Raw genomic sequence first — 19,754 nt, forward strand, 5'->3', positions numbered from 1 at the left:
TTGGTTGAGTTTAGCTTTAATACATATCACATCAAGGAACATGATGCCTATAGCTCACCGAAATAGTCCTGATTGTCAACTGTGGATGTATAAAAATGTTGTGTGTAACTGTCATTATCATCCTGTACTGTTATGTTGGCTGCACTTTTATTCTGTTCTTTTCTGGAACACTAATAAACTTGGAATGTTAAAAAAAAAAATCTATCTGGAGGCCCAGGTATTAAAGAGTTGCCACTTCTCAGCTACCCAACCACTGCATGCAGATATTTGATGGTCACAACAGCCAAATACTTGCTCTCTCTGCTGGCCACTGTGGTTACTTTTTCTGAATGACGTTCAAACTGGAAGTAGGAACTATAGTGGCCGGAGGGCAAGAGCTTAAATACACAGATTGCTAGAAAAATACGTATATAAATTTTAAGGTGACTTCTTGGCTAAAAGTACTAAAAGTGGTGACAGGATTAAAATAGGAAGAATCAATTAGGGATTTACTAACCCCAAGAATGCACATTACTTTTGCACCAAGAACCCTAGTACAGTCTGATATCTTTCTGTCCCGCTCTACCCTGCAGAAGCGTTTTTTTTAAAAGCATGGGGCCTGTGCCCAACATTATAAGTTGGGCCCCCCTGCTTGTGAACAAGAAAAAGTCCACAAACGTGTTGTTCAATGTGTGAGGGCACAGTGGGCCACACCTTCTTTGGGGTCTGTGTGGTACACATTGCACCCATTGACGATGCGCCACTTCTTCCCAATAAATCTGGACTGCGCACATGAAAATAAGGTCACCCATCTGAGGCTGTACAGCCCCCTTCCCAGCAGTGGAGGTGCAATAATTGAGCAGTATGTGACAGCGTACATAGTTTCTACAAAGTAAGATTAGATTTGGATTTGTAGTGCCCTGAATCCATATGCTTAACTACAATGGCTTTGTGATTGAACTGATCGCGCCAAATCACTAGTTATCACTATATATATATATATTATGTGACAGGAAGTCAGGTAAATCTGTGGGTGTTATCACAGACGGGACATACGTTTCTGCCTTGTTTAGACAATACACCAATCGTTATTAGGCGTCGGCTGCAAAAATAGCCAGACAAGGTCTAAGGGCGTTGAAAGACTCCAGCTGTTCAGGATGAGGCAATTAAGGCCTCTATAAGTAGTCCAAAGGATTACCACTGAATTGCTGCATCATTCCTAAGGCTTTGTGAGTAGGAGAGCAGCACTGAAAGTCTTCTGAGGAGGTGAGGAGAGGAGTGATTTTTCTGTGTGATAAAAATCAAAAGACTATTGTTTTGTGCTGTACAACCAGCACTGTCTGCCCAGCGCTAGGCTGAGCCAGACTCCATAGATAGGTTCCTGTGTGGAAGTTAGACGCCCAGAGTGGCTAGAGTTTATTTTATGTTTGATTTTGTTTATGCTGTTTGGATGCTTGCAATTGTTTCCAGCAAGATGGAAAAATAAACCAAAAACTTTGTTTTCAACCGTCTTCGACTGCCAGTCTGTATAAATTCAGTGTGTGGTGAACCCATCCAAGGGGTCACACAACCCGCTACCGAGCTAACCCCTTACAATATATACAAATATACACAGTCCGGGAATAACCAATTTTTACTACACCAAATGTACTTATTTTAATCCCCCACAGTTATTATCTTTTGTACCACTTGACCCTTCTTTTTTAGATTGTAAGCTCTAATGAGACAGGCCCTCTGATTCCTCCTGTACTGAATTGTATTGTTAGTGTACTGTACTGAACATGCAGACTGGTGCTATATAAATCCTGTATAATAATAATAATTTTCCTATGAAGGGTAGGCAAATCGCTTTAGATGTAAAACACTCTCACAATTGCCCACTAGGTGTCATCAAATGAAATGCAAAGGTTGCAATTTATGTTGAACTGCAGGCAAATATAAAAACACTATTTAGTTTAAATATATGTTGGTAAAAATACATTTATTTTACAACTACTGTACTATAAAATGTTAGAAAAACTAGCAGACAACTAGAATTGCATTTTTTAATACTGCAAAAGTATTTGAATATATTATTAGATTGCTGTAATCTTCGCATGCAGGAGCACTCACACTGGGGGAGGGAAAGTCAGCACAGTGACTCAGAAGGGGCTCTCCTGGCTTGCAGATTGCACAAGTGAACATGTTTAAAGGAGAGGAGAATACAAGGATACTGTCAATGATGTGCTGCTGCTCCTTCACTGTTCAGTCAGCAGGCTATAGGTAGGGTGGGTCTTTGTTCAAGCTGCATTGGTTAAAGATCTCCCACACTGGAAGGGTTTTTTCATCAGGTTTTTACCCTGTTCTAAGACCTGGCTATACTATCTGTCTGGGGTGTCTGTTTACATACAGTACATATATGTATTTCAACTGTGTGTTTACTTGTTAGCAAGTCATTTCTCTAGTCAATCATCCTTTAGCCGGCCATAGATTGTTAGAATCTCAGCCAGTTCAGCAGGAACCGGCTGAGACTAAAACCCTGTATGGGCACCCTGAATGTTCCCAATCGACTGATACATGTGATTATTACCAGTGGCTGTTATAGCCACTAGCAATAGTCACCGTGTCTCCCACCAGGGGCAGGTTCTCCGCCATAGGAAAACAATGGCTCTGCGTGAAGGAATGAGCAATTTTTTGTCCTGCAACCCACCTATGGCTGGCCTTGCTACAAGGTTGGTAGTCCATGGTGGCAGCAAATCTTTTAATGCTCTTTATTCATCTAAGACCGACCATAAATGGAGTGATTTTCTTCCCTGGAACCCCAGTTGTGTCGATGGGGGAATTCCTCCCACAGAGCCATTGTGTTCTCCCTGCGGGGGAAAGCAGTCACTAGAGGGAGAATACAGTGGGGTAGATTCAAAAAGCAATTGCGTCTGCGTATCCATAGATACGCAGCGTAATTGCTTAGTTGCCCCGGCGTATCGACTTTTCCTGATTCAGAAAGCTCGATACGCCGACTGCAGCCTAAGATATGACTGGCATAAGGCTCTTATGCCGTCGTATCGTAGGCTGCATTCTTACGCTGGCCGCTAGGTGGTGTTCCCGTAGTGGTCAGCGTAGAGTATGCAAATTGCATACTCACGCCGATTCACCACCTGTACGCGTGCCCGGCGTTCGCATTTTACGTTGTTTGCGTTCGTCGGTTTCTGCGTAAGGCTGCCCATGCTATTAGCAGGAGCAGCCAATGCTAAGTATACCCGTTAAATGATCCACGCCCCCTACGGGATCATATAAATTACGCGTGCTTACGCCGGCCAGTTTTACGGAGCGCCCGTGCAAATTACGGAGCTACTGCTTCGTGAATGAAGCGTAGCGCAAGTAATTTACGGAGGCGTAGCGTTAAAACGGTACGCTGCGCCTCCGTAAGAGTGCGCAGCCCTACCTGAATCTACCCCAGTGATTATTGCTAGCGGCTATGACAGCCGCTATCGTTAATCCTATGTAAAATCTGACAGGCTGGTTGTACCCAAGTTGTTCGATTGAGTACATTCAGCCTGCCCATACATGGTTTGCATCTCGCCCCGGTTCCTGCTGAACTGCCCGAAATGTAAACCGTCTACGGCTGGCTTAAGTAGATAACCTAAGTGACAGTATCTGGATATCTCTCATTATTGCATTTGCTTGTAGATATGTTGAAATGAAAGGGTTAAAGTTATTTGGATATTTCCTGTCTGAGTGCATATTGTTGAACTCTTCTAATGACAATCAGCCATTAATGTGATTTTTCTCCTGAGAGGTGCTTATTCCAAGAACAAGGCACATAAAAATAATTAACAAAACCATACAAAGAACTAGAGGGGCTTAAGAGGGATGTGAAAAAAGGAAATCATTTACATCAAAAGTAAATCTTAGCTGTGGTTCTAAGTAATGAGCAAGCACTGAAAAGAGTCCAATTACATCTATGGAAAACACATCATGCCCAGCACACTTCAGGCTGCTCTATGACAATGTCATATTGAAAAGGATGGGGACAGTGACTAGGCTTGGTTTCATGGTCAAGCTAACATTAATTAAGAGCCCCATGAACAAAAAAAGTTTTATAAACATAATTTCAGATGTATTCATTTGGACTGAGAACCAAAGCAGCCAACGTGCAATCGCCTTTCAACTTATGGCAACTCTAAGCCTAAAGGTGAAATCTAATTTGTTACAAAATTTTCACACCACCAATTCCAGTTACATTGGAATACTGGATATCGCTATCTGTACATTTTACAGAGAAATGCTTGCAGCAGAAGCTCAGTAAAGTCACTGATTGCAATCTCAATAGTTCAAAAGCTTGGTTTGGCATCCCCAAGTTTATTTATGGCTCAAAGATAGAAAAATGTGTAACGTCCTGTTTCTAAAATTGGGCCTATAGTGTAAATTTAGTTTTGGTTGAGCTGCACACAGCTCAAATTTGATTGGTTCTGTTAAACTTGACTGAGTTGTGCATTCTCACTGTTGCCAGTAGGTGTCACTGGTATCACAGGCCAGTATAAGAATTACAACTAGGTTGAGCTGTAATGAATATTCTTTTTCTAGAACAGCCCAGTAGGAGGTTCCTGCCGCTGTGCATTGTGGGAAGGGGTTATTTGGGCAGAGCCATGTGCTTTCATTCATTACCACTGGGCCCTTCTGGCCTGAGAATGTGCTGCTGCAAGTTTTGCAAGTAGGCCCAGAAGCCTGTCTGGGGCCTACTAATCCTGTGGTGGTCCTCAGGCCCCGTACACAAATCCGAGAAACTCGACGGGCAAAACACATCGTTTTGCTCGTCGAGTTCCTTGTGAAGCCGCCGAGGATCTCGGCGAGCCAAGTTTCCTCATTGACTAACGAGGAAATAGAGAACATGTTCTCTATTTGGCTCGACGAGTTCCTCGTCGGTTTCCTCGGCCAAAAGTGTACACACGGCCGGGTTTCTCGGCAGAATACGGCTCCGATCGAGTTTCTGGCTGAATTGTGCCGAGAAACTCGGTCGTGTGTACGGGGCCTCAGGCTGTCTTGCCTTTGTGGAAGAAGCCGAGCCAAGATGAGAAGATCCAGGGGAGGACCCTCGCTGGAGAGAGCCAGGATGAAGGCTGGTCTCTCAGGAGGGCTTGATGACTCATTTGGAGGACGCACCCATATCTGAACTACCATTACAGTGTTGTCGGCAGGGCTTTTTTTCAGGGGGAGCTTGGGGGACCTCAGTTCCACCACCTCTGGCTCAGACCCTTTGGTGCCTGCTCACCACAATCACTTGTAAACACAGAAGTGTGACAGCTCTGCACTCTGTGTGTAACCCCTCTGAACTCTGCACTCTGTATGTAATGCAATCCTGGTATTTAATGCCCCTTTAAGACCCTTCTACTGTTTGTAAAATCTGAACGGGGTCATGGTTGAGTTCCTGCACCTATATTCTGAGAAAAAAAGCTCTGGTTGTCGGGTGGCTTAAAGGTTCTGACACTGTAAAGCTGAATCCTTTTCTACAATCTAAATCATGATAACTAGCTCCTGGCTGCTAAGTCTGTAAGAGAGGCTTATCCAAGAGTACTACTGACTTCTAAGTTTGTGAGAGAGGCTTATCTAATAGTTCTACCCGCTGCTAGGTCTGTGTGAAAGGCCTATCCAGGTAGTCAAGATCTGCTGATAGAGAAAGCCGATCTGAAAATTGAATCTGAAACCTCCCATAACCCTCTCTCCTACTACTTCTTTCAAGTTCCTTATTAAAGCATTGAAAAAGACTTAAAGTGACTGACAAATTCTGTTCTAACCTCCCATTATAGCCCTGGGGTGAATGTAAGCATGCCCCATGCCTCTGGAGGTACCCCCTTGCTCCCAGTTGACCCAGGGGGGATCTACATATGTTTTTTTAAATGGCAAACTCTCCCTTCACCTGTCAAACTGAGACAGTGATACCCTCATTAAACATTTTTATGCATGTCAGCCTTTAACTGCTTGCCGACCGCCCACCATCGTTTTACGGCGGCAAGTCGGCTCTCCTGCGCGAGAGCACGTTATATAACGTCGGCTCTCGCGCTAGGCGCCCGCTCGCCCCCGACTCCCGTGCGCGTGCCCGGCTTGCACGTTTGCCGCCGGGCACACGTGATCGCTCGTTACAGTGCGGGGACCGGGAGCTGTGTGTGTTATCACACAGCTCCCGATCCTGTCAGGGGGAGAAATGCTGATCTTCTGTTCATACAATGTATGAACAGAAGATCGGTCATTTCCCCTAGTGAGGCCACCCCCCCTACAGTTAGAACACACCCAGGGAACATACTTAACCCCTTCCCCGCCCCCTAGTGTTAACCCCTTCACTGCCAGTGGCATTTTTATAGTAATCGATGCATTTTTATAGCACTGATCGCTATAAAAATGCCAATGGTCCCAAAAACATGTCAAAAGTGTCTGAAGTGTCCGCCATAATGTCGCAGTACCAAAAAAAAAAAACGCTGATCGCCGCCATTACTAGTAAAAAATTTTTTTTATAAAAATGCCATAAAAACACCCCCTATTTTGTAAACACTATAACTTTTGCGCAAACCAATCAATAAAAGCTTATTGCAATTTTTTTTACGAAAAATATTTAGAAGAATACGTATCGGCCTAAACTGAGGAAAAAAAATGTTTTTTTTAAATATATTTTTGGGGGATATTTATTATAGCAAAAAGTAAAAAATATTCATTTTTTTCAAAATTGTCGCTCTAATTTTGTTTATAGCGCAAAAACTAAAAACCGCAGAGGTGATCAAATACCACCAAAAGAAAGCTCTATTTGTGGGAAAAAAAGACGCCAATTTTGTTTGGGAGCCAAATCACACTGCCGCGCGATTGTCAGTTAAAGCGACACAGTGCCGAATCGCAAAAAGTGCTCTGGTCTTTGGGCAGCAATATGGTCCGGCGGTTAGGTGGTTAATTAATATGTGATTGTTTGTAACTCCTAAACATACTGTAAGTGTGGCATTGAATATGTCTAGAAAAAATCCACAGTGTAGACTGGTGTTACAAGTTTTAAGTTGGGTTGAATGAAAAAAAAAAAAACTTCCTGTGTGTACCAAGATTAGGAACATTGCATCTTATAAAAAGGATGAGATTAACGTAATCAGCTCTTCAGTTAAAGCATTACCTGAGAGCCTGAATGATGCACATTTTCTTGAGAAGATGCTCGACTCCTGCGCCTTGGGGGAGCTTTGGGAGCAGCACCCCTCTCTTCATCCGAAGTGTCCATATCCCCAGAGTACTGTGATCCCTTGGGTACAAGGGAAGGGCTGCCTTTAGGGAGATAGCGGGTGCGAGTTAGTTGGGGATCAGGGAAGGAACAATTTACTTGGGATTCTGTTAAAGAAGGAAGGTCTGGAAAAATAGGGTGGGAAGGGGAAGAGGATGAAAATAATGCATTATTTACAGCGGTTATACAAGAAAATATCTGTTCATAAGGGGTCTATCTTTCAAGGCATAAGGGATGTAGAGTGATGTTCTACAGATTTTGCTCACAAATCAGAGAGAGAACAGACATCTTTTTAAAATACAGAGTAAGGTAATTGTTCCAAGCATGATACATAGCTAGTTTTGGAGGATGGGTAAACAATAGTATATTCTTAAATAAATAAAAAAGCCAACATTTCTCCTGACATATTTTCTTTTAGACCAGAGCAAAACTATACTAATACATTTATCAGCAGTAACATGCTTAAGGCTGGATTCACATGCAGTTTTCACCAGTTCACTTGAATTCGCACTTAAAGCGGACCCAAAATTGCACAGGACCCTTTTTAGAAATGGACCGCAGCCATCCCAGACATGTGTGAACCAGCTCCATTGAAATGAAACATGCATCCCAGGAGAACCACAGAACAATTGAATATGGCAGGTATCCAGTACACTAGACCCAAAAACGTTAACATGAGAGCATTGCATAGTCAGTCAATTGGCAGTCAATGTTTTAATCGCATAGAAAGTATATAACAAAAAACAATAATGACATAGCATACATGGTATAATAGTCAAAGATTGAATAGTACAAAATTCTGTAACAATAAATGGTAATAAAGTGACAGTGCTTATGCGCTACTATAGACACTCAATGAATAAACCCTAAACAAAGTGTATCAATAAATTGCTGCAAAACCTAAAGTGTTTACAATACACAAATATATAAATGAAAGAGGTGAAGGGTTCCGCGCAACCTAGCACGCGGACATGGTGAAAGTGCTAAGTATAAATAAATAAATAAATAAATATAAATATAAATACTGATCAATGTTACCACAAACACGAGCAAAAAACAGCTCAATCCAATCCAGTGAAGGAGTGTAAGTGTCCAAACGGAAAATACTCGTATTATATATACAATGTGCATAAAATGTAAAATATAACATGCAGTGAATATATAAACATAATAAATATATACATATAAAAATCAATATATGAATGTATATAGTGAAGTCTCTAGCCGTGAAAGAGTGTCCATTCATAAGATAAGAAATAAATAAATAAATATATAAATCAATAAATCAATCTGGTGATCCCGTGCTAATATTGATGCTTCAACCAAGCAAAAGCTGCCAGAAGAGATGTGGCTGATGTGATCACAAGGTAATCCAATAGATAGTGTTGATAGATGGGTGTAATAATCCCTCCCCGAGCTCCCGGGACTCTTACCTCCGCACAGATAATCAAGTGCATCCACTATAATTATCTCGACCAGACCTCCGTGTATACGCTCCACTAATCCTCCTTAGATCTCCATGACAGGGTCCTCTTATCCATCCAAACAGTTAGTGTGCCCAGGAGAGGAAACAGGGGAAACAAAAACAAAGGAGGGGACTCCAATCGTGAAGTAGTAAGCACAAGCTGATTATTTATTAAAGAGGGAAAAAAGCTGCGCTTACAGGTGTTCAGAAAATTTTACAGCAAGGAACTTTTAAAAAACGAGCGGCGTTTCAGGCGCCTGTATACGTCACTCCAGGTGTACGTTCTCCCGTCCAATCCCTACGCGTTACGACACGTGTCACGTGTCTTCATCTGGGGAATCTGATTGGCGGTTGTGGTATTGTTTATGTACCCGAGCGACCGGAAGTGCTGGCGTGGCCATTTTATCGGAGTCCAAAATCTAACACATATATTAACCATTCATTACAATGCATAGCAGAGAGCGTCACTATATATGACGCTGCGACTTACAATCGCTAAATTGTGGGGTCTCGTCTGCTCGCAATGCTAAAGTGGTAGATCATATTCATCCCAAAGGGGAGAGAATGGAAAGCGCGTACATACACATTATATGATGTGCAGAAATAGCAATATAAATATCGGTCCGTTGGCAACATTTTATATTAACCTCAGGTTAAGACCAGCAGGAACGTCATCCATGATTGCGCTTTTCATATAAGTGTCTATAATTACACCAATAATATAAATAAGCTGCTTGCATAAATGTATATCGAAAAACCTACATGTGCCATACATTTAAATAGTTAAAAATATTTTTAAAACTTTATGTATATACAGGCCAGTAACTGGTAGAGAATAAAACCCTTATAGACATCTCTACATGGTAAAATAGATATATATATATATATACACAGCACAGTGTTCTATACATATATAAATAGAAGTAATAATTATTAAAAAATATATAAAATATATAGTTAAAAGAATAATAAAAAAGGGTATATATAATATAATATAGGGAGGACGCACACCTAGTTTGTCGCATGATAGTCAACATCTATGCGTTATATACCATCAATATGAATAATCACAGTAGTAAATATGAAATAAAAATATTAAAAATAGAAATAAAAAACTTCAAAATTCTGTGCAATATATGAAATCAGAAATTACTTAAGAAGCAGTTGAGGTCAAATTCAACATTCATTCCTCCTGGTACTAATGTTCGCATACGATGTATCCATTTGGATTCTTTTTGGCTGATTGTGCGAATCTTATGGCTCCCTCTCCATGAGGGGTTGTATTTCTCAACCCCCCAAAATTGGAGTTGGGTAGTGTCTCTATTATGGACCTGATCAAAGTGTCTAGAGACACTATGTTTAGGGTAGCCATTAATAATATTGTCTATGTGTTCGCCAATCCGTACCTTGAGGGCCCTTTTTGTCCTCCCTACATATTGGAGGTTACAACTACATTGCAACACATACACGACACCTTCAGTATGACATCCAATAAAGTCCCTAATCACATGATTTTCTCCTGTGTTTGTAGCTAGAAATTCAGTACGTTTTTTCTGGAATCTCTGTGCTTTACGACAAGCCTTACAATTCTTGCAAGGGTAGAAGCCTTTTCCCGAGAAAAACGTGTATCCTGGTTTCGGTGGTGGTTCAACTACCGTTTTGACAACCAGGTTTCTCAGAGTGGGTGCTCTCTTATAAACTATCCTCAGTTTCTCTGGAAGTATACATCCTAGATCTTTATCTCCTTTTAAGATGTGCCAGTGTTTCCTTATTAGTTTGGCTACATCTTTATGCTGAGAGTTATAGTCGAGGATGAGCACTGGTGCGGCTTGTTGTGAAATACTTTTGGGTTTGTTATGTAACATCTCATTCCTATCGAGTTTTCTTACCAACTCTATTTGGTCACTGATCCATGATTCTTCATATCCTTTGTCCTTAAATCTAGATCCAATGATACCCGCTTGTAGTACAAAGTCACTCTCTTTTGTGCAGTTCCTTCTCAATCTGACAAGTTGTCCTCTGGGGATATTAAAAAGCCAAGGTTTAAAATGGCAACTGTCCAATGAGAGGTAGCTGTTAGTATCCACGTTTTTAAAGAAATTCTTAGTAATTAACTTATCATTTTCTATGCTAATGTTCAAATCTAGAAAATCTACAGATTTCTCATCGATCTTCCACACCAGGGTGATGTTCTTATCATTTCTATTGAGTCCTTCCAGGAAGTTCTCCAGACTCTCCCTACTCCCGTTCCACAGGATGATCAGGTCGTCTATATATCTTTTATAGAGAGATAGTTCTACTGGGGTATTCTCATAAATAGCTGATTCTTCCCATAGTGCCATAAAGGTATTTGCCACACTAGGTGCAAATTTAGCACCCATGGCAATGCCAATTGCCTGATTATAATAATTATGGTCATACCAGAAGTAGTTTGACTTGAGGCAGAAATCAAGGCATTTGATGAGAAACTTTCTTTGTTTACAGATGAGACTACTAAAATTGCGTAAAAGCCACTTAGTGGCAAAGCAGGCATCATGGTGTTGTACAATGGTGTACAAGGATGTAACATCTGCCGTGGCCAGTAGTGTTCTTCCTTCACAGACTGGCACTGTATCCAATAGTTGTAGTATGTGCTTCGTATCCTTCAAGTAAGCAGGTGTCGCTTGGACGGCAGGTTGGATAAAATGATCAATGTACTGACCCATCCTTGACGTTAAGGAGTCAATCCCATTGACTATGGGCCTCCCTGGTGGGTCTTCACGGGATTTGTGTATCTTAGGAATGGTGTAAATTACTGGTATCCGACACATTTCTGGCAATAGAAATGTGGCTTCTTTCTTATTTAGGATCTCCTTTTTCTTTCCCAGATCTATAAGTAATCTCAATTCTTTTTTATATTTAGATGTGGGGTTACCCAAAAGCTTCACATAGGTATTGCCATCTTGTAGTTGTTTATTCAACTCACTCTGATACTGTTCTTTTGATTGTATTACAACTGCTCCGCCCTTATCTGCAGGACGGATAACAATATCACTTCTTTCTGTGAGTAGTTTAATACCTTTCCTTATATGTATCGGATCATTTCTTTTCTTTAGTTTCAGAGACTCCAGGTCTTGTAAAACTAGCTTCTTAAAAACATCAATATATTGATTGTTAGAGACCTGTGGGTTGTATACAGAATTGTTTCTTAAGGTGCTATGTAATGGTCCAATCTTTGTAGTGGACGGTGCATCACTCGATGTGAAAGGGTTATTGAGAATTGCTTTCTTAATAGTGAGTTTCCTCACATATTTTTGTATTCCGATGTACGTTTCAAATTTATTGAGGTTTTTAGTTGGGGCATGTTTAAGTCCCTTATCCAGAACTGCCAATTCTTCTGCAGTAATGGATTTCCCACTGAGATTGACCACATTACTGCCGACTACTCTCTTTTTCGCTTGGAATCGCGTTCCCGCTCGATGGCCTCTCTTTGTGCGGGACTGAGTCGGTCTTCCTGCGTTCTTCTCGGTGGTGAACGATAGGGTTCTGGTTGCCGTCGGGGGGAGGGATCTCTCCTCTCCCGATCTAAAAAAGACCTCTGTGCATTATAATCATAGTAGCCTTGATATTGCCGCTGATCCAGATATGGCTCCTGATAGTGTCTAATCGGTTCGAATCTATTCTGTGTATGCACAGGGGTTCTATCATATCCTCCATGATATTCATACTGTTGCGGTGGTGCTCTATATTCTCTTTGATTGGTCTGATAGTTTGGACCACTTTGCCCATTATTGTATGGTTTCTTATATGGTTTCTTATAGGCTTTTTTACCAGTTTTCTTTGGTGTACGCTGCCCCTGATTACCAGTATAAGGTTGTTCATAGTAGGGTCTTGTATACTGTAGTGGTTCTGGGTATGTTCTGTTAATTTCAGGGTAGCTAGGCCTTTCTTCCAGTCGTGACTCGGCCCTATTGGCCATAGGTGTTGGTTCCAATATTCTGACCTCCCTTTCTGGTGTAGAGTAGGCCGAATTAGGTTGTGCTTGCTCGACCTTTTGTTGCCATTTGAAAACTAGATCGGACTTATAGTCACCAACATCACGTTGATACTTTTTCATTTTCCGTTGCTGCACTTCGAGATCCTTAGCAGTGAGGTCTTTGTTAAGAAGTAATGTTAATTTCTTGAGGCCTGATAGACAAAGAGTCTATGGATGAGTGGTTTGAATTTTTTAATAATAGAAGTGTTGAAGGCTTAAAGTTTTTATTGAAGCGAAAACAGCGGAAATTACGAATTTTAGATAAACAAATAGAGGAATTAAAATCTAAAATTGAGCCACATAAGGAATCCGAAGACCTCAAGAAATTAACATTACTTCTTAACAAAGACCTCACTGCTAAGGATCTCGAAGTGCAGCAACGGAAAATGAAAAAGTATCAACGTGATGTTGGTGACTATAAGTCCGATCTAGTTTTCAAATGGCAACAAAAGGTCGAGCAAGCACAACCTAATTCGGCCTACTCTACACCAGAAAGGGAGGTCAGAATATTGGAACCAACACCTATGGCCAATAGGGCCGAGTCACGACTGGAAGAAAGGCCTAGCTACCCTGAAATTAACAGAACATACCCAGAACCACTACAGTATACAAGACCCTACTATGAACAACCTTATACTGGTAATCAGGGGCAGCGTACACCAAAGAAAACTGGTAAAAAAGCCTATAAGAAACCATATAAGAAACCATACAATAATGGGCAAAGTGGTCCAAACTATCAGACCAATCAAAGAGAATATAGAGCACCACCGCAACAGTATGAATATCATGGAGGATATGATAGAACCCCTGTGCATACACAGAATAGATTCGAACCGATTAGACACTATCAGGAGCCATATCTGGATCAGCGGCAATATCAAGGCTACTATGATTATAATGCACAGAGGTCTTTTTTAGATCGGGAGAGGAGAGATCCCTCCCCCCGACGGCAACCAGAACCCTATCGTTCACCACCGAGAAGAACGCAGGAAGACCGACTCAGTCCCGCACAAAGAGAGGCCATCGAGCGGGAACGCGATTCCAAGCGAAAAAGAGAGTAGTCGGCAGTAATGTGGTCAATCTCAGTGGGAAATCCATTACTGCAGAAGAATTGGCAGTTCTGGATAAGGGACTTAAACATGCCCCAACTAAAAACCTCAATAAATTTGAAACGTACATCGGAATACAAAAATATGTGAGGAAACTCACTATTAAGAAAGCAATTCTCAATAACCCTTTCACATCGAGTGATGCACCGTCCACTACAAAGATTGGACCATTACATAGCACCTTAAGAAACAATTCTGTATACAACCCACAGGTCTCTAACAATCAATATATTGATGTTTTTAAGAAGCTAGTTTTACAAGACCTGGAGTCTCTGAAACTAAAGAAAAGAAATGATCCGATACATATAAGGAAAGGTATTAAACTACTCACAGAAAGAAGTGATATTGTTATCCGTCCTGCAGATAAGGGCGGAGCAGTTGTAATACAATCAAAAGAACAGTATCAGAGTGAGTTGAATAAACAACTACAAGATGGCAATACCTATGTGAAGCTTTTGGGTAACCCCACATCTAAATATAAAAAAGAATTGAGATTACTTATAGATCTGGGAAAGAAAAAGGAGATCCTAAATAAGAAAGAAGCCACATTTCTATTGCCAGAAATGTGTCGGATACCAGTAATTTACACCATTCCTAAGATACACAAATCCCGTGAAGACCCACCAGGGAGGCCCATAGTCAATGGGATTGACTCCTTAACGTCAAGGATGGGTCAGTACATTGATCATTTTATCCAACCTGCCGTCCAAGCGACACCTGCTTACTTGAAGGATACGAAGCACATACTACAACTATTGGATACAGTGCCAGTCTGTGAAGGAAGAACACTACTGGCCACGGCAGATGTTACATCCTTGTACACCATTGTACAACACCATGATGCCTGCTTTGCCACTAAGTGGCTTTTACGCAATTTTAGTAGTCTCATCTGTAAACAAAGAAAGTTTCTCATCAAATGCCTTGATTTCTGCCTCAAGTCAAACTACTTCTGGTATGACCATAATTATTATAATCAGGCAATTGGCATTGCCATGGGTGCTAAATTTGCACCTAGTGTGGCAAATACCTTTATGGCACTATGGGAAGAATCAGCTATTTATGAGAATACCCCAGTAGAACTATCTCTCTATAAAAGATATATAGACGACCTGATCATCCTGTGGAACGGGAGTAGGGAGAGTCTGGAGAACTTCCTGGAAGGACTCAATAGAAATGATAAGAACATCACCCTGGTGTGGAAGATCGATGAGAAATCTGTAGATTTTCTAGATTTGAACATTAGCATAGAAAATGATAAGTTAATTACTAAGAATTTCTTTAAAAACGTGGATACTAACAGCTACCTCTCATTGGACAGTTGCCATTTTAAACCTTGGCTTTTTAATATCCCCAGAGGACAACTTGTCAGATTGAGAAGGAACTGCACAAAAGAGAGTGACTTTGTACTACAAGCGGGTATCATTGGATCTAGATTTAAGGACAAAGGATATGAAGAATCATGGATCAGTGACCAAATAGAGTTGGTAAGAAAACTCGATAGGAATGAGATGTTACATAACAAACCCAAAAGTATTTCACAACAAGCCGCACCAGTGCTCATCCTCGACTATAACTCTCAGCATAAAGATGTAGCCAAACTAATAAGGAAACACTGGCACATCTTAAAAGGAGATAAAGATCTAGGATGTATACTTCCAGAGAAACCGAGGATAGTTTATAAGAGAGCACCCACTCTGAGAAACCTGGTTGTCAAAACGGTAGTTGAACCACCACCGAAACCAGGATACACGTTTTTCTCGGGAAAAGGCTTCTACCCTTGCAAGAATTGTAAGGCTTGTCGTAAAGCACAGAGATTCCAGAAAAAACGTACTGAATTTCTAGCTACAAACACAGGAGAAAATCATGTGATTAGGGACTTTATTGGATGTCATACTGAAGGTGTCGTGTATGTGTTGCAATGTAGTTGTAACCTCCAATATGTAGGGAGGACAAAAAGGGCCCTCAAGGTACGGATTGGCGAACACATAGACAATATTATTAATGGCTACCCTAAACATAGTGTCTCTAGACACTTTGATCAGGTCCATAATAGAGACACTACCCAACTCCAATTTTGGGGGGTTGAGAAATACAACCCCTCATGGAGAGGGAGCCATAAGATTCGCACAATCAGCCAAAAAGAATCCAAATGGATACATCGTATGCGAACATTAGTACCAGGAGGAATGAATGTTGAATTTGACCTCAACTGCTTCTTAAGTAATTTCTGATTTCATATATTGCACAGAATTTTGAAGTTTTTTATTTCTATTTTTAATATTTTTATTTCATATTTACTACTGTGATTATTCATATTGATGGTATATAACGCATAGATGTTGACTATCATGCGACAAACTAGGTGTGCGTCCTCCCTATATTATATTATATATACCCTTTTTTATTATTCTTTTAACTATATATTTTATATATTTTTTAATAATTATTACTTCTATTTATATATGTATAGAACACTGTGCTGTGTATATATATATATATCTATTTTACCATGTAGAGATGTCTATAAGGGTTTTATTCTCTACCAGTTACTGGCCTGTATATACATAAAGTTTTAAAAATATTTTTAACTATTTAAATGTATGGCACATGTAGGTTTTTCGATATACATTTATGCAAGCAGCTTATTTATATTATTGGTGTAATTATAGACACTTATATGAAAAGCGCAATCATGGATGACGTTCCTGCTGGTCTTAACCTGAGGTTAATATAAAATGTTGCCAACGGACCGATATTTATATTGCTATTTCTGCACATCATATAATGTGTATGTACGCGCTTTCCATTCTCTCCCCTTTGGGATGAATATGATCTACCACTTTAGCATTGCGAGCAGACGAGACCCCACAATTTAGCGATTGTAAGTCGCAGCGTCATATATAGTGACGCTCTCTGCTATGCATTGTAATGAATGGTTAATATATGTGTTAGATTTTGGACTCCGATAAAATGGCCACGCCAGCACTTCCGGTCGCTCGGGTACATAAACAATACCACAACCGCCAATCAGATTCCCCAGATGAAGACACGTGACACGTGTCGTAACGCGTAGGGATTGGACGGGAGAACGTACACCTGGAGTGACGTATACAGGCGCCTGAAACGCCGCTCGTTTTTTAAAAGTTCCTTGCTGTAAAATTTTCTGAACACCTGTAAGCGCAGCTTTTTTCCCTCTTTAATAAATAATCAGCTTGTGCTTACTACTTCACGATTGGAGTCCCCTCCTTTGTTTTTGTTTCCCCTGTTTCCTCTCCTGGGCACACTAACTGTTTGGATGGATAAGAGGACCCTGTCATGGAGATCTAAGGAGGATTAGTGGAGCGTATACACGGAGGTCTGGTCGAGATAATTATAGTGGATGCACTTGATTATCTGTGCGGAGGTAAGAGTCCCGGGAGCTCGGGGAGGGATTATTACACCCATCTATCAACACTATCTATTGGATTACCTTGTGATCACATCAGCCACATCTCTTCTGGCAGCTTTTGCTTGGTTGAAGCATCAATATTAGCACGGGATCACCAGATTGATTTATTGATTTATATATTTATTTATTTCTTATCTTATGAATGGACACTCTTTCACGGCTAGAGACTTCACTATATACATTCATATATTGATTTTTATATGTATATATTTATTATGTTTATATATTCACTGCATGTTATATTTTACATTTTATGCACATTGTATATATAATACGAGTATTTTCCGTTTGGACACTTACACTCCTTCACTGGATTGGATTGAGCTGTTTTTTGCTCGTGTTTGTGGTAACATTGATCAGTATTTATATTTATATTTATTTATTTATTTATTTATACTTAGCACTTTCACCATGTCCGCGTGCTAGGTTGCGCGGAACCCTTCACCTCTTTAATAAATGGTAATAAAGTATAATAACATATTGGGTTCATATATAACAACCGTAGAATAAAGGGAGAAAAAACAATTCCGGTCTAGCTGGTCCCCCCTCAAATGGACACGTCCATGATTGTGTTTGCAGCATACACCCTCACAGCCCCATTCATCAAGGTAATTTTTGATGTTTGTTACCACCATATCCTGCTATCCCTATCTCACCCTTCTTTATTATTGATCACCATTTTACTTAGTGCCTATGATTTATCACCTCAGTACTGAGGTTTGTTTACTATATACATTGTTACCACAATGTATCATATTGCATACCACTCTACTGCTTACCACATACATTGTTACCACAATATATCTCATTTTACACCATTCCACATATTACACCGTCTTTCCTCTATTGGTCCCTACTTTATCTTATCTCTTTTACCTACCTATTTTTACTACATAAACACTTTTGACACTTTACGTTTTTTATTATCACACACCTCTGTTCTTCTATAGATGGTTGCACCTATGGAGGACTTATCCACAACTTCAACCCATGTAAATCCCTTTCTGGGAACCCCAGCTTGTTACCGGATTACCAGCCTGCATGGTGGGGCCATTCCACCTCAGCTCCCGTGGGCTGATGTTCCTCCGGCCGGGCCTCCCCGGCCTCCTATACTCCACGCCTATACCCACAGTCATAGGTATACCTGTAAGTTATCTTAGGAATTGTTACTGCTCTATCTTCTCCCTCCTGTCCCCGCACCGAGATTCACCATACCAACATATTTTAATCTTATTGTTTTGATATTTATAGACCCCTACTACATACCTGCTCCTGAAGAGTGGCAGTAGCCATGAAACGTGTTGAGCCAATAAGATGCCTTTTCATATACATACCGCTACTGCAATACCTACTACTTAATACACTGATTGGATTTTACCAACCAAATACGGTTATAACCATCATGGAGATATATTTTAAGGATGCTGATTTTATATAAAAAAAAATATAATGTATTTAATATGCCCATTGGGAGCCATTTAGATGCCCCCTCTGTATATATATAGTAATATCATTACTACCCATGAGTTCCCATACCTAGTGGAGTGTGCCAGCATATGCAAGTTCTATAATTTTTTACTATGGAGACACGCTTCAATTGAATTGGTTTTTCTCCCTTTATTCTACTGTTGTTATATATGAACACAATATGTTATTATTATACTTTATTACCATTTATTGTTACAGAATTATGTACTATTCAATCTTTGACTATTATACCATGTATGCTATGTCATTATTGTTTTTTGTTATATATTTTCTATGCGATTAAAACATTGACTGCCAATTGCTGCTTTGCAATGCTCTCATGTTAACATTTTTGGGTCTAGTGTACTGGATACCTGCCATATTCAATTGTTCTGTGGTTCTCCTGGGATGCATGTTTCATCTAAAGTCCCACCCTTGTCTTTTTCTGTTGAAATCAGCGGGGATGGAGGTATTTGGCTGATACCCAGTGCTTTATGTAAAGTCCCAACCTTTTTAGTCTAGTTTAGTTTATTCATATCGTCTCCATTGAAAGCTGGCTTGATTCACATGTAATGCAAATTGGATAAGGTTTAAAACGTATCCAATTGGCATATATGTGAACCGATACTAAATGATTATCATCCATTTGCCCTAACTTATATAATAAAATGTTTTGAGAGGCTTGTATTATTACATCTTAAGGCAAGGATTCCTGTTGATCTGGATTAGTATCAGTTTGCCTATTGTGTAAACCGATCCACAGTTTCTATTGCGTTGCATACTGCCTTGACATATCTTGGGCACTCAAACACATATGTTAGGTTGTTATTTATTGATTTTAACTCAGCATTTAACAGAGTAGTTCCTGACAAATTAATGAGAACGTTTAATGCTTTGGGCCTATATCCATAGCTGTGCTCTTGGATCATTGATTTCCTATCAAACAGGCCACAACTCCTAAAAATAGGAGATTAGGTGCCTAATACTATTATTTTGAATACGGGGATACCACAAGCATGTGTGTTGAGTCGGGCCCTGTTTACATT

The 19,754-nt window shown here is 40.2% G+C and overlaps 1 protein-coding gene across 8 annotated transcripts in view; it reads right to left on the reverse strand.

The window, feature by feature from the left end:
* Positions 1–19,754, reverse strand: part of MLPH (melanophilin) — a 130,171-nt gene that overhangs the window by 41,926 nt on the left and 68,491 nt on the right. For 5 of the 8 annotated variants that reach the window (XM_040357515.1, XM_040357514.1, XM_040357511.1 and 2 more), the window contains one exon: positions 7,103–7,329. In XM_040357515.1, the coding sequence (XP_040213449.1) occupies positions 7,103–7,329 (227 nt within the window). The remainder of the gene's footprint in view (positions 1–7,102; positions 7,330–19,754) is intronic. The other 3 variants (XM_040357513.1, XM_040357518.1, XM_040357517.1) reach the window with 1 other exon arrangement.

This window comes from Rana temporaria, chromosome 6 (assembly GCF_905171775.1).
Source record: "Rana temporaria chromosome 6, aRanTem1.1, whole genome shotgun sequence".
Lineage (NCBI taxonomy): Eukaryota > Metazoa > Chordata > Amphibia > Anura > Ranidae > Rana > Rana temporaria.